The following is a 22,484-nucleotide window of genomic DNA, read 5'->3' as shown; positions in this document are numbered from 1 at the left end:
TGGATTATATTTCTTTATTTTTTAAAAAAAATTGGGGGAAAGAAGAAATTGTGTCAATTTTTTTAGCTGAGAATCACCGAATGCCTTTTTTTTTCTTCTTTATTTCTTCACGTTGACGAGTAATATCCGCAATGCGTTTGGATCGATTTTAAAGTAAAACTCCATCTCATTTAAAGATACAATTGCATGCAAATTTTAGAAAAATTCAAACCGATCCAATTACAAACAGTTTAATTTAGATCAATTTTTAGACATTTAAATTATAATTGTAAAAATAAATAATATAAATATTATAAAAATATGCTATAATAATAGATATGCAAAATATAATATATAATATATTTTAATTTAACGGAATAAAAATAATTGATTATATTTGAAATATATGAAATAACAACAAAATAAATTAAATTAAATTAATAAGTATTATTAAGAAAAAAATTAAGAACCAACAAACAGTAGACATTCAATATATCATACTAATAAAAAGTAAGTATTAAAATTTATGATTCGAAATCCATTTCGATCGGTGCGATTTTAACAAAAAAGAGATTGTTTGGATTGATTTGCCTTTTTTCTTTATTGGTTTAGATATGAACATCCATGTGTTTATATCTGATCTCTAATATAAATTTGATTTTTCTTTCGCGATTTTTTTTCTGATTTTGTGTTTTTTATTTTTTATTTCGTGTGTCACGTTTTTTGTTTAATACAAATTAATATATTAACTTCGTTGAATTATAATTATTTAGCCGATCCAAATTGTGAGGCATGAATATTCATTTGAATTTGTCAGATATCCTGTTTATCATTTTATTCTATTAACAAATAACAAATTCATCCCTCGAATTTGGGTTGTTTTCTATCCCGTATTGAATTGCTTCACTTAAATGCCGCCAACATGTGTGATTGGAGCTGTAAGGTTGAATTAAATACACAACAGTAGTAAGATGGGTAGAGAGTGTACCGTAATTAAAGTAAAGTGAAATAAGTTTACAATTAAAGGTAAATGAAGATTAATCAACTAAAAAATGTTAGTGCGCCGATCAAAAAGAGTTAGGTAAGGTTCACCTACCGCCACCAACACATTCTTGAAGAGGATTACACAACACAAATACAAAAATACTCCTACCATAGTTGAATTTTTTTAGTGAAACACAAAAATGGGAGATATTCATATTCCTCGAGTGAAGCTTGGAAACCAAGGCTTGGAAGTATATACCGTTAAATTTGATATCATCATCACTTCCTTGTTCTGTAAATCATTAATTAATTAATTAATAGTATTGAAATAACGGTTTCGTTGTTGTTGCAGGTTTCAAAGCTAGGATATGGATGCATGGGTCTCACTGGAGTCTACAACGCTGCTGTTTCCGAAGATGTTGCTACATCTTTGGTCAATCATGCTTTCACCAAAGGTATCACTTTCTTTGACACTTCAGATGTTTATGGACCACATCTCAATGAAATTTTGCTCGGAAAGGTATTATTCTACTCATTCAAATTCACCTATTTTTCTTTACTTTCTTCCTTATCCCTTTTATTTTACTTTATTTTGGATTTCATTTATATACATCTAAAGAGTTTATACACTGGAAGTTAGATTATTAGAAACGTTTGACTTTGACCATAATCACTTCAATGGTTACACAGTGTGTGATTTGGATGGAGGTCTCAACAATGTGATAATATAATTTTTTTAATAATTCTGTCTCAGGCACTGAAAGACTTACCTAGAGATCAAATTCAGATTGCAACAAAGTTTGGGATTGTGAAAATTGAATCTAATAATGTTGTAGTAAACGGTAGTCCTGAATATGTTCGATCTTGTATTGAGAGTAGTCTTCAACGTCTTGGTGTCGAATACATTGATCTCTATTATCAGCACCGTGTTGACACATCGGTACCTATTGAGGACACTGTGAGTTATACAATGCTTTTCTCTATTCTTGAAATTTGTTAGACAGTACTAGTGGTATGGTATGTAGTGGTGTGTTTGATTTGGTGTTTTGAATCATAGATGGGAGAGCTTAAAAAGTTGGTTGAAGAGGGAAAGATTAAGTACATAGGATTATCTGAGGCTAGTGTTGATACAATTAGAAGGGCACATGCTGTTCATCCCATTACTGCTGTTCAAATGGAATGGTCGCTTTGGACTCGTGAAATCGAGCCTGATATTGTTCCCCTTTGCAGGTACTTTAACTCCTTGTTTTTTCTATTTCCTACTCTAATTTGTGAATTACTCGTGATTATGACTCAATATGTATGAAGGTTTTGAACTATTGTTTCATTTCACTGAAAGACTGAGTTGAAGCCTATGAAGCATCGGCAGTCTTGGGATTAGGCGTGTTGCCGAGTCCTACACTTGTATTTTGTTCTAACTGTTTTTGTTGTGAGATTATTAGCATTTAGCATTTCATCAGGAAAGAGTACAGATATTTCCTTTTTATCCAAAAACCAGAAAAACATTACTCTTTTTGTGATTTCATAAATCGGGTTGGAATTCGGATTGCTCTCAAAATTCAAATATGATATAACTTCAAGTAAAACAAACATTAATTTTGAAGTGTCTATTTATTGAGTGATTTCTTTCTACACTTTTTTTTGTGGTCTGTCACCTCTGTAATCTGTTTATAATTTCCATAGTGGTATAATTGTTGAGACAATTGAACATGAGTGTCTTATACATGGTTAGTAGTTTTAGAAATGGAAAAAACACCTTTTCTTTCATGTGATGGAAAAAACACCTTTTCTTTCATGTGATATTGTTCAAACAAAGAACACGCACCTTGAATCAGTGTTCTAGAAAAGATACACTTTTAATTAAATAGTTTTACTTTTACTTGCTTGAATTGGAAACCTTTTGATTTGAGTATGAACGACCAAATTCTTTCTTTCACTTCCTGACAAATTAATGCTTTTTGATATCCTTCAGGATTCTTCTGTAAATGACTTTGGCTGTTTGGTGACAACTCTTACAGGGAACTTGGCATTGGAATAGTACCATACAGTCCTCTTGGACGTGGATTTTTCGGAGGCAAGGCCATCACAGAAAGTATACCTGCAAACAGTTTTCTGGTAGGAACTTGATCCAATTTGTTTCTGATGACAGTCACAGTTATCCTTGTTCATTGTTCACCAACATCTATTTTTTTCCACCAGGCAATCCAACCAAGGTTACAGGGGGAGAACTTCGACAAGAACAAGATATTTTATTCTCGAATGGAAAAGTTGGCAGAGAAGTATGAATGTACATCTTCACAACTGGCTCTTGCATGGATTCTTCATCAAGGAGACGATGTAGTGCCCATCCCTGGTTAGTGATTTTCCATTTTGTGACCTCAACAAGTTAAATATCTGTGGAGCTTACTCGCATGTCTAATTTTTTCATTTTTTTTACGAAGGCTAAAAATTCAAGTGTTCTCTAAACCTCAGTTATGATTCTCTTCATCATGAGCTCATAGTTATGAACTTATGATTCTCTTAGAAACCTCAGTTATGATTCCTTTTGTTGTTGCCATGTGTTGTAGGAACTACAAAGATAAAAAATCTTGAAAGTAATATTGGTTCATTTAAAGTGAAGCTCAACAAAGACGATTTGAAGGAGATTGAAGAGGCTGTGCCAATATCTGAGGTGGCAGGGAGTCGGACAACCGATGCTTTTGTTCAATGCTCATGGAAGTTTGCTAATACTCCACCAAAAGCATAGCTTGATGCCAGTTTTGCACCTCAGTATTTGAGATCATAGTTTCTGGTCTAATTCCCATGACTCCCAAATTCAGTCCTGTCTGAATAAAACCAATCGGTATTGGTTGAATAATGAATCTGGATAACTCAGCAAAATTTGTGTTTCATGCTTAATTATGTAAATGTTATGTGATTAAACAAAGAGACAGATGAAGTATGATATTAAATCAAGGTTTCCATGTCATGGTTACCAACCAGTTTGCTTAACAATGGTTCAATTAATGTACCACTAATATTTTCCTGGTCTGGATTACAGATGTGAAATGGTAAGATGTGATATTTTTTTCATTTTTAAAATGGTAGGATCTACATGAATTTCACCAAATAAAAGAGCGAATGTTGAAAATAGAGAGTTATAGTAAATGTTGCTAGCACTACTCACATACTTTTTATTAAGAAATACACAAATATATTTGAGTTTTCAGCAAAGAAATCACATTTTTCATATCCTAAGCTCTATTGTAATAACTAATTTGGTCCTACTCTTGGCATATCTTATGCTTAAGTTGTGGTTTCTTTTCTATGCATGTTAACGAAATCGTTTTAGCTTAAAAAAAAGACGCAAAAGACAGCACCTTTAGCAACTTGTATTTATCAAACCCGAGTCTAGAGTGACAGATTTACTGGAATGAATTTTTCAAACAAAATGTTACTACTAAGAAACTGCACTGTCTGCACCAGCAATTCAATTCATCAATACCTAAGTTTGTGACATCTTTTATGCCAAACTTTAAGATTGAACATGGAGTATATTTTCTTTTCAAAGGTATCTATAAGCATCAATTCCAACTACAGATAATTTGATCTCACATCAAACTTGCGGTTTCAGAAGAAATAGTTTGGCCAATCACCTTTCATGTAGCTCTAAATAAAAGGTTCAAGGGATGTATCATGTATATATGCCTAGTGCATTTTTGATGTTAATATTAGTCCCACATCAATTATCAATTAACTTGTATGTACATAACGTAACATGAGTAGGGACAAGTGACATATTTTTTCTTTTAAGTATCATTAAAGGGATTCGCTGGTTAACTCGTTTGCATCCAATAAACGTAGATTGATGGGGCGAATCGAACATAAAGCTTAGTGTGATATACACGCTTTGGAATTTATCTGTGCAACTTTCATCGTCGTCAATTTCATCATCTTCTTGTTCAAGATTTACAGCATAACTCCAACAAAAAATCTAACACCAACTGCACTAAACTAATTGCTGAGATTAAAAGTAAATACATTGTTTTCTTTAAGTTATTTTACATTGAGGTCTTGACAATGTTTTAATTGAATATAATAAGTGTATATAGTGTTAAATAATTGGAATATATCGCTCAATAAAAATGAACAAAGTTTGCTCAAAACAATTCACCATTAAATCACACATTTTATCCCACACTTACACCAATTACTTAGTATAATTGATTTTGACACAATTTCAATTTTTAACCACTTGCCCTATGATTAATTCTTCCAAACAGAATTTAGGAACAACTAATCCACCCTGCCAATAACTAATTTCTCCTCTGTAAAAGAAATACTATCAATCACAAATGTAAAGAAAAAAACTTAAGAAAAGATGATAAATATAAAGAAAAAAATTAACAATTTTATTAAATTACTCTTATTAAATATTAATGCGTTTCAATTATCATAAATATAAAGTGAGAAAATAATAAATTAAAAGTGATAAACATATATATTATTAATTAAATGATACAATAAATTGAAAATGGAAAGAGATAGTCTTTTTAATACAATTATTTGTTCAAATGTGAAACTTATTTAGAAGAGGAAAAGTCAATGCTGTAGACGACAACCAGCAAGGATAATTGTTGGCTCAAGCTTCAAAATTTCTTGGTCGTTGCTTAGTTTTTCAAGTTCTTCTTCCGGCAACATTGCTATCACTGTTCTTGCAAACCCTCTTTCCATAGAAGGCATCACCATAATCAAACCTTCACCACCAACATTCCCAACTCTACAAGAAACATGAGCTGGTTTTTCATTATCACTAAACATTGCATCATATAACAACGATTCTGTCTCTTTTTCTTCTTCCATGTAAACACAAGTTAATTCAGAACCATACATGCATTTCGGTGTTAGAAATTTCCCTCCTTCTGATTCCTTTTGTGATTCAAACCATTCTATTGAAGACAATATTTCTTCCTCTGTAATCTCTTTCAAATGATTGTGTATTTGTTTTGCTATGTTTCCTAATTCATCATTTTCCATGTCTTCAACTTTTAGCGACAGTTCTGAAAAATGTAAAGCGTTGCCGAAAAACCCTATAGGGAGTGATGGTTTAATAAGTTTTCTAAAGTCTCTACATATTGATAAAGAGTGACTTTGACTTTGACTTTTTGATGGCTTCAAATGAATGACACGTGTCCAAAACAGAGCTGTGAGGAAGTCAAATGGGGTGGCATTGGGGCAAGTGTTTTGGATTTTAGAGAGACAATGTTTGATGATTGAATTGGAAAATTTGAATGTTGATGTAGCCATGTTTTTTGAAGAGATAATTGATGTTTGTGGTTTTGAGAATGAATTTGCAATATTGTTTGGGAGTGGTGAAGAGGTGGTAATTGGAGTGCAGAAAGGGGGGTGTGAAATGGGAAAGTGGCGGTATGTTTGGGACCATGATTTGAAGAAGGATGATGCGCATGTTAAATCAGCAAGCATGTGACTACAACTTAGTCCTATTGCAACACCACCTTCTTTGAACCTATTTATCTGCAACACACACTCATCTATTCATAACAAATAATTTCGTTCAACAAAATTGTTAATGTTGCTCAAAATTATTTCTTATTCAGATTAAAATGTATCTAAAGTTATCATCAAAATCATTAATTTGACCAAACATTTTTTTTTTATATATATATCACTCAATTAATAGTACATTTTATTTCTCACATATCTTTAAAAACTATCATATTTTTTTCTCAAAATATCACTTTGGTGTTTATTTTTTTAAATATAAACAAAAGTAAAGTAAAAAAAAACGGTGTATTTACAAAATTTTAAATTAAATACATAAAACTATTATTTTCAGAGTGAAATTTAAATTTACAAAATATAAAATTATTCTTATAAATTGTTTAAAATCCGTCAAAATGCTATTTCCGTTAATTTATTAAGAATATTTTAATTAACTATAAATAATTTGAAACAACAATTTAAATATTTAGTAAATTTAAGATCTCAAGTTGAATGAAAATTTCAATTTCAAAAGTCAAACAATGAGTAACAAAAAAAAAAGAAAAAGAACATTTGAAAGCAAATGATATAAAGTACCTGAATTTGAAAAGGAGACCATGTGTTGTAATCAAGAGGCATATGATCCCAAGCAATAAGGTCAGCCTCATCGTATACAAAATGAGAAGATGTTGAAAGCCATTCATCAAGTGTTGTATCAACATTTGCCTTTATGACACGAACACCAGCATCATTACAACGTACTTCCCAATTACCATCACCATTACCTAACCGACCCGTTATTGTCGGGTATACCGACAAAACCTCCGACAATGATTCCCTCAACGGATCCAATTCAAATGACTCAAACCACTTATCCTTGTTTTTGTAATAGAATATGAAATGTAGTGTGTGAAAACCCATACCATGGTCTAGTGCCGACAATTTGTGGGTTTTTCCGTAACTCACAGGTCTGCTTGATACAACCGTTAGTTTTGATTCCTGTGTTACCTTTGACGCTGACATTTTTTTCTTTTCTTTCTTATTATCTCTTGATGAATGAAACAATATACTTATTGCTTAATGTTACTCTGAGAAGAAAAGGAGCATTGTCCGTGTTATCTACTCTTTTGATTAATTATTAATATCACTGTTTTGTTTTTATGGATGCAGTTGAGAATTTATTGAAGAAGAAAAAGGTGGTTGATGGTTGGTAGTTAAATTTATTTAAGTGTCGGGTGGAGGAGGGATTTCTAATTTCAATTATTATAAGCGATGTTTCAACTTATAATTAATTATAATTAACTAGTAATTATACGTCCCACGGAAAAAACGATTTTAATAAATAAATTGTTATATTAGTTTATATATATATATCAAATCTCATAAATTTTATTGATATTAAAAAAATAAATTGACTTTAAAAAAATAATTTATAATTAAAAAATTAAAAAAAAATTAATTATAACTTAACTTAAAAACTAATTTCTTACTCAAATGAGATGATGTCTTATTTTTGAATTCTACAAAGAATCTTTTTTCTTTCCAAAAAACATATTATAAAACATTACTTTTAATTTTAAACAAATAAAAACAATAATTATTAAAAAAACTTAAATAATTAGATTAGATGAAATAAGAATTTTTAAAATAATGGACATAGACATATATAAAATAAGTAAATTAGTAAATGTAAAAATGAGTAAGTAACTTAATAATTAATTTTTATTTTTATTATTCAAGCTATGTTATTTATATGAAATACATGACAGTTGTATAAGTGACAAAATATCTTTCATTTTAGTATTACTCACAAAATACTAAAGAAAAATAATTTTTCTGTTACAAACAAAAAATTACAATAGTATCTTTTATGTTTAAATTTACATTTTAGTCTTCATTAATCTTCCATGAATCATTTGAATTCTTTTGAATTTGCGTGATATTTAATAATAAATTTAGAATATAAAATATATAATATAATAGTTTTTAAATTTAATAAAATAGTGTTTGAAGTTTGAAAAACCATTACTTTCAATGAATCGATGAAATGAATTGTTTCTTTAATTCCTACATAAATTTTATATTTTCTTAAATAAATTATTATTATTATTATTATTTTTCTCTTCAATATTCTAGAAATTTAATTGAATTCATGGCTAAGAAGTCTAAATAAATTATATTTATTTAAATAAATTATTATTTTTTATTTAATATAACTGTGTGCCACCACCATTAGAAATCTTAGAATCAAAATTATTAGAACGGACAACAACTATGACAGAATTTAAAATTGACAAATCTTGTATAAGAGAATAGAAATATAAATATACAAATGTATAATTTGTTGACTATTTATGAGTGAATTTAGAATTGGAGTTGTTAAGACAAATGTTATACAAGAGCATACAAATATACATATACAAATTTACAATTTTTTGAGACAAAATTAAGAAACATAAACAATACAAAATATATATACATAACAAAATAGTAATCTTTTTTTATAAATAAAATAAAATAACAATGATAGATTGAACAAAATTTACCATTCAAGTAATTCGTGTAAACATATGCTCCAGAAAGTTGCTAGACGCAACACGAACAAATACATAGTTTCACCAGAAATATTTGTTGAGACAAAATCTCTCAATTGGTTTTAATGATAACAAAATTAATTAAAAGATTATGATTGTGTTAATGACTAATCTGTGCTTTTAAGTGTATTTATATAAGTGAACAGGTTATCATTCATTAAGAAAAAGAAGAAAAATTCTGAGTGTGGAAAGTGCCGAGGATGGCCTCACGAGCTGATGAAACTGTAGTTTTGCATCCTCGCATATTTGAATTCATTAAACAAAGGCATAATAATATTAAAAGAATGAATTATTTGAATTCATTTAACAAGGGCAGAATAGTATTAAAGAATGAATTGTTTGATTCATTCAATAAAAGCAAAATACTATTAAAAATGTTTAAAGAAAGGCCTTTGAAGAAAAGTAAAAAAAATACAAGAGAAAGGTACGAGGAATGATGATACTAGCATGTGCCTATAGTCAATATCTTGAAAAGCTTTCCAAGACTTTATGAAAGCAACTCATCATGTCATAGGCAAAAAGGCTATATGTACCATTATGTGATTAAATAAGATTATAAAGTCAATCTTCAAAAAGGCAACAACAAACAAGTCTTAAATAACTTGATCACATGTCTTAAGGCAAGGAAAGAAGAAAGAAGGTCTTCAGGTGAAGCCTTCACAAAGCCTTGAAGAAAGGAATGAAAAGGACATCACATGTTCTTACAAGACATTAAATGGAGGAAAGAGAAAAAGTTCACATGTGAAGCTTTATGAAGGCATTGAAGAAAGAGAATGAAAATGACTCCACACAATATTCAAACATTAAAGAAAGGAAAGAGAAAAGGACAACACATGTCCCCAAGTGCCAAGAAAACAGTACCTCGTACTTGGACATGGAATGCATATTTTCAAATGAGTTGAATGACATTTTCGTAAATATGAAGAAAAACCTTGGCATTTCTCAAATGGATTTTTCAACGGTCATAAAAGGCTTGACTTATGAAATGAACATCACAAGACCTCTATAAATTGCAGCAAGCTGATTTTCATCAACAACACAACACATTGCATTAAAAAGATCATAGATCTTAAAGCTTTCAAGAAGCAACACATTATATCTTCATACTTTCTACCAATCTTACATTATATCTTTGTTAATCTTTTGAGAAAGTATTTAGAATCAATCGCTCTCTTATCACACTGTAATTTCCACGTGAGGTACACTGGAAAATATTTGAAAACTGATTGTACGCTTGGTGAAGCTTGAGAATACACAAGTTGTAATCATCCTCGGTCAGAGGTTGATCTGTTTGAACATTAGTGAAATCTCACAAGGGTGTGAGGACTGGAAGTAGCCATCTTTGGGTGAACCAGTATAAAAACAGTGTGTGTCAAATCATATATTGCTTCTTCACTCTTTAACTCGTTTTGAATTTGAAAGTTTTGAAAACCCATCATCGGACTTGCCATCCTCAGCAAGAGGATAGTTTTTAAAACACTTGAAAACTATTTTTAAAACAGCAAAATCCCTATTCAACCCCACTTCTAGTGATATTTAGCTACATCAATATTAATCTCAAATCGAGAAATAAAAGCTCACGAATATTAATATTCAGTACTATTGACATTGAGGAGATCAAGACCGAAACCACATTCGCACAACTCTAACAACCAAATTTCATGACTCATTTCTTGGAGAAATTGAAGCAACAAACTCTGATGGAGAACTTGAAGCAACAAAATATGATTTTTGTTTCAGACATTGGATAAAGATGAATAAGAAATCTTTGATAAAGAAAACTTAAAAGAATTGTGTATACAGAGATAACATGAATGATATTTACAAGGGACACACAAGAAATAAGAGAGTACTGAAGACAGACTGTTAACGGAGTACATAAATTAAGAAAGAAAGTCGAAAGGAATTAAAAGAATTCCTAAAATAAAATAAATTTTTTAAATTGAATTAATTTGAAGCGGTGGTTGCTAAATTAGTGTTTAAAAAACAATTCCAAAAACTGTCAAGTCGTGGTGTGATTAACTGTAGTTTGCTGTTATTCTTCTTTTTTAACTGGCCACTAAATTCTCAACGGTGAAACGTCAAATAGTGGTGCAGTGTATTTTATTTTTAATTCATTCTTTTTATTTTCATTCTTTTATTTTTTTTTAATTGACCATTAACTTTTCAACTGACCCGCATGTACAACGTCGTGTAACGTAAGTTTAATTTTATCGTAATAAAAGAGATATTATTTCTATTAATAGAACTTTTATATCTGTTTAGCTGACACGTGTCAAACTTGCCAAATTATCATCTTTCCTTTATTATATTGTATAGATAGATTGTGTTCATATGCAAGTGCGATTTCTAGTTTTTCAATCTTTTTATTAGTTTTTTTTTTTAATATAAGTACACTATCATAATCTCATAAAAGAAAAAAAAGATATTTCACGTCATCATAAGCTTCTTTTTTTTATTCTTTAAACAAAAATTGTTTTTCTTTGTCTTTCTAACCTCACCCAGAAAATATCTAATTTTAAAAAAATATTTAAAATTTTAATAACTACGAATTATCTTTATTTTTATGATTTGTTCTAAGGGCCTCTACAATGTTCTTTTATAGAAGTTTTATATGAACACAATGTTGGACACAAATGGGATATATATGTATTTGTATTTATTGTATGTTTTTCATTGATCTTGACTTTGTATTTTAAGTGGATGGACAATTTAGTCATTTTAGTATCTTAAATGGAGGACATTTTTGTTATTTTGTTATTTTTCAAAAATCCTCTCTTTTTTCCTCCACCCCCCTCATATCTCTCTTGTCCCTCGTGCTTCACTCTTTATCGTCTTTTAGTCTTCTCTCTCATCTTGTATGCCTTTTTTTTACTCGTCAGTCTTCTCGTCTCGTCATTCTTCTGCAGTAGAGAAAAGTTGTCTGACAGATACAGGTTGCTGAGTCTTCTCGTTGTAAGTTTAATTCTCTCTATTATTTTTTTTTTTTGTTTTTATGTGTGATTGTTGTTTGCTTCAATTTAAAGTTGTTTTCTTCATCTTCAATTTAGAGTTTTTTTGTTTCTTCAATTTAAGTATTTTTTGTTATTTTAAGATTTGTTTCTTCTTCATATTACAGTTTTTTACTTTTGCTTCAAGTACACGTGCTTATACTTCTGGTGTTGAATCTGTTCAATTATATGTTTTTGTTTATGCTTCTCGTTTGTTGGTCTCACTTTGTATTTTCAAAACAAAACATACTACTCTTGTTTTCTATCGAAATGAGTAATTTTATTGAATTGTTTTATCACGAGTGATATATGTTTATCTCTAGGCCTGCCAATTAAAGGCGAACCTTTAGAAGAATATGACAATGATAAATGTGATATATTGTTGATGTTTAGAGGAAACGAAGTAACTTATGATAGGATAAGTGTGTTGCTTCACGCGTTTTAAACTGACATGATTAAACTTTGTAGACTTTATATACTCTTAACCTTTGGCGAGTTCTACTTTCTCCAATAAGAAAATCAAGTAAATACTCGTTATATTAAAACACTTGATAACATAGAGTCTCTACATGACTATAATTGAGATGTAACCATGTATAATGTTTTAATTGAAAGTTTAAGTAGGATTGAAAATGGAGAAAGTAGATTCGCAAACATACATAATAGGCCGTTCCATTATCCTACAAGTATATATATTTTTTAATTATTTTATATTATCATCTTTCATCATGTGTTGTCTTTAAATTAACATACATTTATTAAATATATTAATAATTGTTGTAGATCTGAACGTTCAACTAATTGTTCTTGGGTCAAACACTCGTTCCCAAGTTTTGATTCGTGAGACTTTTGAATTGGTCAATTTTACAACGTCAAAAGAAACCAATGTTAAAAGTATTTTAAAATAATGTGGTAAACATTTATTTTATTTGTTTATATAACTTTTTTAATAATAATGTATGTATTTCAATCATTTTTTTGTTTTGACAAATAATTGAAGAGTTAATTGTAACAAATTAAGAATTTGAATTAGACATAGTGAATGAAACATAGCATAAACAAAACAAAAAAATAAATTGTGATTTATGTTGATTATCAATGATTGATTTGTGTGCGTGCACTTTTTTGTGTACACGAAAGTGAAATAAAGAAAGAAAAAAGAAAAATGAGAGAAAAGAAAGGAAAAGTGGAAAAATAAAGAGAGGGTTGGCGGCCACATATTTAACGAGGATGTAGGTTTTAAGTGACAAAAACATTTAAGTTAAAATAATATCACTTATCAATTATTTTTAAACAGCAACATAATTTATGTAAAATACTAATTTAATTTAATATCAACTTAGGATTTTGCTGCGGATTTAACAAGCAAAAAATTATCTTAGGATTGTGTTGTAGACTTAATAGAGGACTAAGTTAGTTGAAGATTTGATTATTCCTACAAATTTTATTTGGAAGTAAATTTACTGTTTTTTTTTTTAATTTAGATTTAATTGTAGTTTTGGTCCATCTTTTATTATCAATTCACGAATGGGATATTAAATTCTTCAATTCGGATGGAATACTCGTGTCGTGGTGTGGTTGGCTTATTGAGATTGTGTGTATCATCACAATATTTTATTTTTATTTTTTAAAAGAGATATTAAATTCCAATATAATTAATTTACAATAATTTTAAATTCGAGATAAATGTCAAATCTAATAATATTAATATTTGTGAAGTTGAATCAAAATTAAAAAATATTGACTTCAATATTCTGTTCCGTCAAAAGTATAAATAAATAAAATAAATTTATTTAATTAAAATTTTGAATTAATTACATAATTTTTAAATTAGTTTTTATTTATATTTTTAAAGGTATACGAATAAATTTGATCACAATTATCACTATACATTAAAGATCTTTTCGGTAAGACCATCAATGCTTCAACAAATGTCCACAAACATTTCGTCCTCCATAAACGTTGCAAAACATTTCTCAAAGCAGACTCATGAAATATACCAGCCCTTCTATCTTATATTAAATGTTATTGCGTTTAGTTTAAAATATTTAGTTGCTCTATACTAATAATATATTAATAGTGTATATGTAGTTGTATTTGTGAGAAGAATAAACAGAAATCATTAACATCAATAATATTATTAAATTTAATAAACTGTGTGTGATCCATGCTATACACAGATAATTTTTTTAAAAATAGTTTGGACAATTTAAATAATATAAAGTTATTTCAATAAATATACCGCACAAAATTTACATAAAAGAAACAAAAAGTTTCACTAATATATGAAAAGTTAAAAAATTCTCATTTTTTTAATAGAAATTCTAAGTATTATAATTTTTTCGCAAAAACTTATTAGTATTGTAATTATAATTTAATTTTTTTATCTTTTAAAATTTAAATTATTTAATACATCCACATCATAATTGGATAACACTATCCAATAATTTGTGTTTGACACTAAATTTAAACTACAAGTCCTTATTTTCCCCCAAAATTATAAGACTTAATAATATAGAATTAACTTATTATTGTCTAGTAAAGGGTTACTTAAATGGTAAAAAGATGTATATAAAGTGTCAGTTCAATAGATAGAAGTTGATTTTATAATCTCAATTGACAAATTTAAATCTCACTTAGGACAACTGCAGAATAATCATTAGAGAGAAATATATGTAAATTTTCTTGTAAATATTTTATGTTAATTTGCAAATTTAAATCTTACTCAGCAGTTTTTAAAAACAAGACATGTCTTAACTTTGCATGTTGGGAGTTTGAATACTTTTAATCTTTTTAGAGGGAAATATATGTAAATTTTCTTGTAAATATTTTATGTTTCGCAATATTTTTTTTTTATTTAAACTTAGAAATCACATTCTTACCCTAAATTTTGTATATAAAAAATGAATTTCATTGCTATGTACTATCAATGTAAAATGTTGAACATTATCGGTACATCACAACTACTCATAGAGATGACTTTAGTAAAAGTCAAATATATTTACTAAAAAAGTTTTGCAAATCTACAAGCACTTGTTCAAGTAATAACACGTTAAAAACCCTTAAAGTAAACTCCAGTTTTCTTCATTATATTTGTGGATCATCATTTAATAAGTTTGTATTTATTTATCTGAAACAAATGTTGAGAAGTTTCAATATCCCAAACACTTTTATCATACATATCATTTGTAACTCAAATGTGTCTTTTATGTTAGATTAAATGTGTTTGTAAAAGTCCTTTATAGATTGCAAGGTGAATGTAAAAATCATTTCTAGGTTGAAATGTAAAGATTGTAATTGATCAAGGTGTCACCAAGATAAAAGATGTGAAGAAGAACATTCTGGTTCTGAAGCACATAGTGAAAATCTCACAGTTGTGAGGATTAAACTAACTTGAATTGGGTGAACCAATATACTTTTTGTATGTGATCTCTCTATCCCTTGTCTTTAATTATTTGGACACACAAATCATACTTCACTATAAACTAATTTTGTTTATTTACTTCTAACATATCAAGATTATTTTGTTTAAACCAAAATTGAGCTTAAGTTAATATAAATTAAGCACATGAATCAAAATAAAAAAATGACCATAATTTAAACCTTATTTCTTATGATTGACATTACTACTTCAAAATATTGGTATTGACAAATCATTTGAAAAATAAACACTTTAGAAAAAAAAAAATTACCAATAACTTTTAAAATAAAATTCAAAAGCACACTCAAACACTGAAAATGAGTAACATATTTATAGGACACATGTGACGTAAATGGTGGAAGGAATTAAGGTTTTAATCAATAAAACTATCAGGGACAATAAAATTTAAAGTATTTCTCATTTTTGCACATAACTTTATTTTTGAGTCGTAAATAATTTTGTACATATGTTGTGCATACATTATATATTTTGCCAAATAGAATTTGTTTTTTTTTTACTCAAGGGCTTTGTTAAAATACATACAGAATAACTTAGAACTCATATTAGGAATGTTGCTAAATAAAGATTTTGATTTGGTGGTGCAATCTTGCTAATTGATGTTGTTACGTATAAGAGTGATTATTTTTGTTGGGCTAATATCACAAAATCGGTGCTATTATTACATGTTGTTAATATTAAATTAAATGATGCCACATATAAGATTTGTTGTTCAAAGTCGCTTAGAGTGTTTTAGTTTTAGAGTAATCAATATAAGTTCCAATATAATATATGTATATATGATTTTACATTATAAAAAATAATAAATTAGAGGTATAAAAGAAAATAATTCTATAAATCACATGTGTATAAATAATGTGTTTTCTTGTAATAGATTTGGTCTCTCCAACTATGTTATTTGTATTTCTCTTTGATCCAATCCATCATCCATCATTTAATCGATTATGATGTGTCAGCAAATTAAACTCTCAGAATAATACGTTCAATTGACCAATCGATATAAATCATCATGCAATCTTACATGTAACTTGTCGTGCCACGTATTTGTATTCCCTTTCAAATTTCTCAAAACTGCTGAGAAAAATTACTACATTGAAATTCGAGGTTCAACAGAAAGTGGAAGAAAAATAAAAAATGGTGTGTCGCAGATTCCAAGTGCTTCACAATGACTCCAACTTTGATCTCGAATACGACACCGATGATGGCTTCGAAGTTCGATTATTTATCCGAAAACCCTTCTTTTCTAATCTATTCTATCACCGCACTCTCAATTTCACTTCTTCAACTGTTTTGCAGGTTCTTCAATTTCAGCTTTACTCTCTTACTTCTGTTCCACCTGATCAGCAAAAGGTTTTCATTTTCCCAATTCAATCTCCTTAAGTCTTAATTAATCCCGAAAATTGTTTAAAATTTACACTTTTTTATTTTATTAATTGCATAGATTTATGGAGATGAACCTGATACCCCAATTGCTATTGACTCTGATCTCGCAACAATTTCTGACAAACTTAGACTTGTATCCATCGATGAACCTCAACAATCCGAATTAAACTCGACTAATTTCTTGAAATCTGATGAGGAATTGGCTAGGCTCTTACAGGTTTTTTATCATCAATGTTGGATTCAATATTTGGGGAGTGGCTTGGTTTTTTTTTATTTTTATTTATGATAATTTTTTTTCCTTTTTTGTTTTGTTTGTGGAAATGTGTTTGTTCAGGCAGAAGAGGAAGCACTGATGTTGCAGCAGTATGTTGCTAGTGAAGATACTCACCAATTTGAGGGTACAGTACGGCCTTACGTTGATAAAATCCTCATGGTAATTTTTACCTTATTACATTACAATTTACATCATAATCATAGTTGTAGTAGTAGTTTCTTTTATTTGTTTTGAATGAGGAACACAAGGCATTTAATTCACGAAGCTGCATATAACATTTGTCTAAACGAGGTTTAGTTTTAAAGTAGACCAACAGTTTAATTGATTTCATGTGTTGATTGTTATGATATATTGAAGTATGAAGATGAAAAGCGCCAGGAGGCTGCTCGGAAGACTGTTCCTGTCGAAGAGCTTGAGGAGAAAGCATTGGTTTCTTTGGCCAAAGTAAGAGCCTCTAGTTTTCTCTTTAAAGAGAAAATCCCAACTCGTTGTGGTCAATTACGTAATTTTTAGAAGATGTCCATATCATGTTAATTGTTACTAGTAACTCTCAACCAACTCTTTTAAATGTATCTTTGAGTATTCTGGAAATTCATTCACCCCGGATTTGTCTTTCTTTTTGTTGTAATAAGCAGTTTGCAGTTGTGTATGGATATATCTCGCTTTCTGCGTGTAGTTCTATATTAGGCTTGGCTTTTGAACTTGAGATGCTTTTGTCATTCCATAAGCATAGTCTTTGGTACTCTTCTATAATTGATTTGTAATTGGTGTAAGTCTGATAAATATTCTTCAGGAGGGGAACTTCAATCCATCAAAAATAGAACAAGATCATGCTTTCCTGCTGCAGCTGCTTTTCTGGTTCAAACAATCCTTCAGGTTTAAATTAGTTATATCGGCTATTTTGCTTTTAATTAATGCCAAATGAATCAAATACATCAATGGCTAATCACTCCATAAGTACATTATAGAGTTGCTATGATTTCACTCAAATATGATTCACATAATATTTGTGACTGAGCTCTTTTTCTGATTGCTTCTGATCATCTAATTTATCTTTCTTGTCCTCATCGAATAGATGGGTGAATTCACCATCTTGTCGTGATTGTGGCAACGAAACTGTAGGCCAGGGTATGACTGCTCCACTTCCTTCTGAGACTCTTTATGGAGCTTCCAGGGTTGAACTTTATCGGTATGACCATTAAATATATGCTTTAATTTAATGTGAGATTACCTTTTTTAAGTTTTACTGAGATCTGGAATGTGGGTTTGTTAATCATCATATTGGCATTTGAATTATTTGTTAACCTTCGTTAAGCTATAGTTTGTCAACTGATCTGTCTGAAAAAAATTATAATCAACTTTTTAGTTTCTTTATATTTGAGAGTATCCTGTTGTTCACTAATTTTAGTGTCCGCTCTTTGCCCGGCTTCCTTAATTTTCTGGTTATTCACATTAGCATTTTTACATCACAGCTGCACTGTTTGCTCCAGACTGACTCGCTTCCCTCGGTACAATGATCCAAAAAAGGTATTCAACTTTCATTAAACTGCCAATGGTGTATTTTACACTTGGCCAACTGCCAAACTGACTGCTATGCCTATCACAATTGTTTTGGGCATTCCCTTTATTTTTTTTCAATTTCAATTTGCAGCTTGTGGAAACAAGGGAAGGCCGCTGTGGAGAATGGGCCAATTGCTTCACGCTTTATTGTCGAGCTTTTGGCTATGAGTCACGTCTGGTTTGTAACTGAAATGCTAGATGAAATTTTGTCTTTTCAGTATGCTATATACGTGCTTGTTTTTCTTGTGAGGAATAAGTTTTTTTGTCACTGAATTTCGGTCAGTCTCCAGATCGTGGACTTTACGGACCATGTTTGGACGGAGTGCTTCTCTCAATTCCTAGGAAGGTACAATTAACACAAACACTGCTAGTTCTTGTAATATTCTGTTAAAACTATTTCCAATGGGACCATGTTTGTTCTAAGGATGTATGATTTTACAGATGGATGCATCTTGACCCATGTGAAGCAATCTATGACAAGCCATTATTATATGAAAGAGGGTATTATTCATTTTCCATTACACCTTATAATTGACTTAAGAAAGTAGTTGTTCTTCTCCTTTTTAGAAAAGTTTTCATCTTGCATGCACCACACTTTTTAAATCTGTGGAATTAGGTGGAACAAGAAATTGAATTATGCTATTGCCATAGCAAAAGACGGAGCTTATGATGTCACCAAACGATACACAAGGAAGTGGCATGAGGTAGAGTTTACAATTTATATTCTTTCTTTCATTGTGTTTCTTTATATTACATGCAAGCTTTTTTTCACCTGCATAAGGAATCAAGGTTTCTGATTTGGTAATAATTGACAATGAGTGTTTGTACTTTAAAAAAAAAAATTGAAGGTCCTATCTCGACGTACTATGCTTACAGAGCCTTCTTTGTCATCTGTACTCACTAATATAACCAACGAATGTCGAAGAGGCTTTGCGTCACAACTACTTTCAACAATTGAAGCTCGTGATACAGAAGAAAACCAACAACTTGAGAGGAATTTGCATTCTGAAGATGACGAGTCCGTCTTGTTACCTGGAAGAAGAAGTGGGAACGAGCAATGGCGCAAATCCAGATCTGAATTGGGTTCTGATAACCTAAGTTCTTCTGCTTGCCCAGTTCGTTTGTGCGTAGATGAGCATGTGACTAAGATTTATAATGCATTTTGTCCTATACTTCATCATTTTATCAATGAAGAACTAACAAAATCCGAAGCTGTTGAAGTACTTGGGATTACTAAAGGACTTCTCTCGGATCTTCGCCGTTCTCCTTTTAAATCAAGAAGGGTCTCCATTGATTCAGTTCTAAACAACCCAAAATTTCAGAAACTTTTGCCATCTTTTGATAATTTACTTGATGCTCTTTCGCTGGAGAAAAAAGTGAATACTGATGGGAGGGTTGAAATTTGTATGGCTGGTAACCCTGTAGTAACTTCTTTAGCATTGCCCGTTGTGCTAGATGCTCTTGATGACGTGGTTCAAAATCTTAACAAGTGTGAAAACTATGGGAAAGATATGTTTTCATTTCCACTTCTGAAGTCAAATCGATTACATTCCGGTTCAGTCATTGCAAGTGCAGAGGAGTTGCCTTTGGGGATTGTGAGTTTATATCTGATTTATCTATATGTTTAACATTAATATGATTTATAGCATCAATAACTTTGTTCCTGTTTTATAAAATTTCAGGTAACATCAGCATTTGATGGAACTCGAATATCAAAATGGGAAGAACCAAATGGAGCAAAAGGTATATAGTTAACTGATTAAATAACTTCTATTAAATTTGGCAGATAGATTGTAAACCACCCATTTAAAATTTACAGTTTAAGCTACTAATATAGATTTGAATCGCTCAGACCGAAATAGATCGTAGAGTCGGCGAATCTATGAGAATTTTTTTGATTTTATCTACTACGGTCTAGCTAGTTTCTCTGCGTTGATAATTCCATGTTAAATTACACATTCCTAGGAGTTATGCTCTGTTTGCATTATCTGTCTTCGGGAATAAATTTTAGGATTAATGAAAAATAATTCATAATCATAATATGAAAATAATCGAGCAAGAAGCCGTAGTTTTAATAAGTTAAAAATCAAGTAGTGCCTATAGTAAGTACGATTCCATTTTATTACTATTCTAAAGGTGCAGACATTGTTCTCTTGATGCTTATATTAAAACATTGTTAAATATTTGACCGTGTAGGTGGTTGGATCGTGTATAGAACATTTAATAACAAGAGTTTTGAGCTTGTGGCATATGAATTGATGTCAGCCAATGATGCCCCAGAAAGGGATCCGATGGACTGGTATGGACTTTATGATATTTGATGATATAAGATGTTTTATTCTTGGTTCATTTATTATTATTATTATTGTTGTTGTTGTTGTTGTTGAGTGGACTAGGAGTAGAGATTCTCTTTATTTAAAATAAAAAATGGACATATCCATTATGATTGTTTCAGTGTAAGAAGGCCCAATTAATGTCACAATTTTGGAAATATGTGTTTTTATATCCTTTATACACCCCAAAACTGTAATAGACCTATCTAATTCTTTTGAGAATATTTGCTCGTGGATGAGTTACTGAACCTAACCTTGAAAATTTAGTTTAAATTTAATCCATTGTTGCTTTAAAAACTTAAAACTATTTAATAACGAGAAAGTGTCACTTGATTATGATAACTTGATATTTAATTTAAACAAAGCTTTCAATTGTTTTAAAACAGGAGACACAATATAGTTTATTGGCGATACAAAACTTATTAAGCTCTAAATTAATCAAATTCTTTAAAGTTATATGAAAGCCCAGCCAAGCCAAGCAAGTAGTGTGTGTGTGTGGATCTACTTTTGCTGTCTGTTAGCAACCATATGTGTATCTATAACAGTGTCTCTTTGTTTCTTTATTTTTTCCTGGTGATTGGTATGTTGGTTCACTCAACTTTATTTCTTTGCTTCGTAACGAGTTTTTACGCATAATCTTCAGTTAATAAAGCGTGTGTTGTGCATTCATGACCCATTTTGCAGGATTCTTGAAGGGAGCAATGACGAGGGAATCAGTTGGCAAGTTTTGGACAAGCAAAACTCTCAATTCTTCAAAGACCGTTTCCAACGTAGAACATACATGATCAACTCAGCAAGTTTTCCATCTAATATTTTCAGGTAACTTTTATTTTGGATTAAATAAATTTTTAGTCCCTATAAAAAAATACAACTTTTTAATCTCTACAAAATTATCTTGCAAATAGTTTTCATCTCTGCTAGAACAAAACGAAAAAAGATAATATATTAAAAAGTTGTACTATATTTAAGCACATGCTGAATCTGTAATATATTTGTTCTCCCCAACTCACAAAAAGTTATGCCTTTCCAGGTTCAGGTTTGTGGCTGTCAAAGACATTCAATCTACTTCCCGGCTGCAAATTGGTAGCATTGACCTCTACGCCAAAACATTATGAAATATAGGTAAGATTGTGAGCAGAATGGAACATTTCCTTTTAATTTTTTATGAAAAATTGAGCAAATATTTGTCAAAATTTCTTTTCAATATAAGAAATGTAAATTTACTGTCATTACCTTAAAAGGAAGCATCGCCTTGAAGGAATATTCCGTTATTACTTATATATGTGTGGACCTCATTAATATTTAATTTGTTTTGCTAGCTTGCCCGGTAACACTGGGGTTTGGAATAAGACAATGTTGTTAGATTAGGATATATACCCCATTAGATTTTCATTTTGTATATGTGCAATAAACTTTTTAACGTTTGTCTTGAATTACAGCCTACTCTCAGTGGTAACACCAGTGCTG

The 22,484-nt window shown here is 30.0% G+C and overlaps 3 protein-coding genes across 3 annotated transcripts; 2 read left to right on the top strand and 1 right to left on the bottom strand.

Moving 5' to 3' along the window:
* The first annotated feature begins 846 nt into the window (after positions 1-846).
* On the top strand, positions 847-4,035 carry LOC101500090 (probable aldo-keto reductase 1). Its single transcript, XM_004494635.4, has 7 exons — positions 847-1,214; positions 1,316-1,483; positions 1,718-1,921; positions 2,021-2,193; positions 2,982-3,078; positions 3,163-3,316; positions 3,531-4,035. Exons 1-7 carry the CDS (start codon positions 1,164-1,166, stop codon positions 3,707-3,709), a joined length of 1,026 nt encoding a protein of 341 aa, XP_004494692.1. The 5' UTR covers positions 847-1,163; the 3' UTR covers positions 3,710-4,035.
* A 1,385-nt stretch (positions 4,036-5,420) lies between these two features.
* On the bottom strand, positions 5,421-7,576 carry LOC101499772 (protein ECERIFERUM 2-like). The gene is made up of 2 exons (XM_004494634.4): positions 7,042-7,576; positions 5,421-6,477 (listed from the first exon to the last, which is right to left on the bottom strand). Exons 1-2 carry the CDS (start codon positions 7,465-7,467, stop codon positions 5,545-5,547), a joined length of 1,359 nt encoding a protein of 452 aa, XP_004494691.1. The 5' UTR covers positions 7,468-7,576; the 3' UTR covers positions 5,421-5,544.
* Positions 7,577-16,411: 8,835 nt separating this feature from the next.
* Positions 16,412-22,323, top strand: LOC101499244 (peptide-N(4)-(N-acetyl-beta-glucosaminyl)asparagine amidase). Its single transcript, XM_004494633.3, has 17 exons — positions 16,412-16,679; positions 16,764-16,817; positions 16,909-17,067; positions 17,185-17,283; positions 17,482-17,568; positions 17,918-18,000; positions 18,200-18,313; positions 18,597-18,651; positions 18,776-18,862; positions 18,975-19,030; positions 19,126-19,185; positions 19,301-19,388; positions 19,533-20,279; positions 20,367-20,427; positions 20,881-20,983; positions 21,702-21,836; positions 22,048-22,323. Exons 1-17 carry the CDS (start codon positions 16,602-16,604, stop codon positions 22,130-22,132), a joined length of 2,151 nt encoding a protein of 716 aa, XP_004494690.1. The 5' UTR covers positions 16,412-16,601; the 3' UTR covers positions 22,133-22,323.
* Positions 22,324-22,484: the final 161 nt, after the last annotated feature.

This window comes from Cicer arietinum, chromosome 3 (genome assembly GCF_000331145.2).
Source record: "Cicer arietinum cultivar CDC Frontier isolate Library 1 chromosome 3, Cicar.CDCFrontier_v2.0, whole genome shotgun sequence".
NCBI lineage: Eukaryota > Viridiplantae > Streptophyta > Magnoliopsida > Fabales > Fabaceae > Cicer > Cicer arietinum.
Note: the sequence above shows the minus strand (reverse complement) of the source record. Positions and strands in the feature narration are given on the sequence as shown.

Bases quoted from the DNA above. Each gene is read 5' to 3' on its own strand.
- LOC101500090 (XM_004494635.4), top strand. From the start codon at position 1,164: ATGGGAGATATTCATATTCCTCGAGTGAAGCTTGGAAACCAAGGCTTG. The intron at 1,484-1,717 runs GTATTATTCTAC...ATTCTGTCTCAG, and splicing joins ATGAAATTTTGCTCGGAAAG to GCACTGAAAGACTTACCTAG. The intron at 3,317-3,530 runs GTTAGTGATTTT...CATGTGTTGTAG, and splicing joins CGATGTAGTGCCCATCCCTG to GAACTACAAAGATAAAAAAT.
- LOC101499772 (XM_004494634.4), bottom strand. From the start codon at position 7,467: ATGTCAGCGTCAAAGGTAACACAGGAATCAAAACTAACGGTTGTATCA. The intron at 6,478-7,041 runs GTACTTTATATC...TGTGTGTTGCAG, and splicing joins GGTCTCCTTTTCAAATTCAG to ATAAATAGGTTCAAAGAAGG.
- LOC101499244 (XM_004494633.3), top strand. From the start codon at position 16,602: ATGGTGTGTCGCAGATTCCAAGTGCTTCACAATGACTCCAACTTTGAT. The intron at 18,314-18,596 runs GTATGACCATTA...TTTACATCACAG, and splicing joins TCCAGGGTTGAACTTTATCG to CTGCACTGTTTGCTCCAGAC. The intron at 19,389-19,532 runs GTAGAGTTTACA...AAAAAATTGAAG, and splicing joins ACACAAGGAAGTGGCATGAG to GTCCTATCTCGACGTACTAT.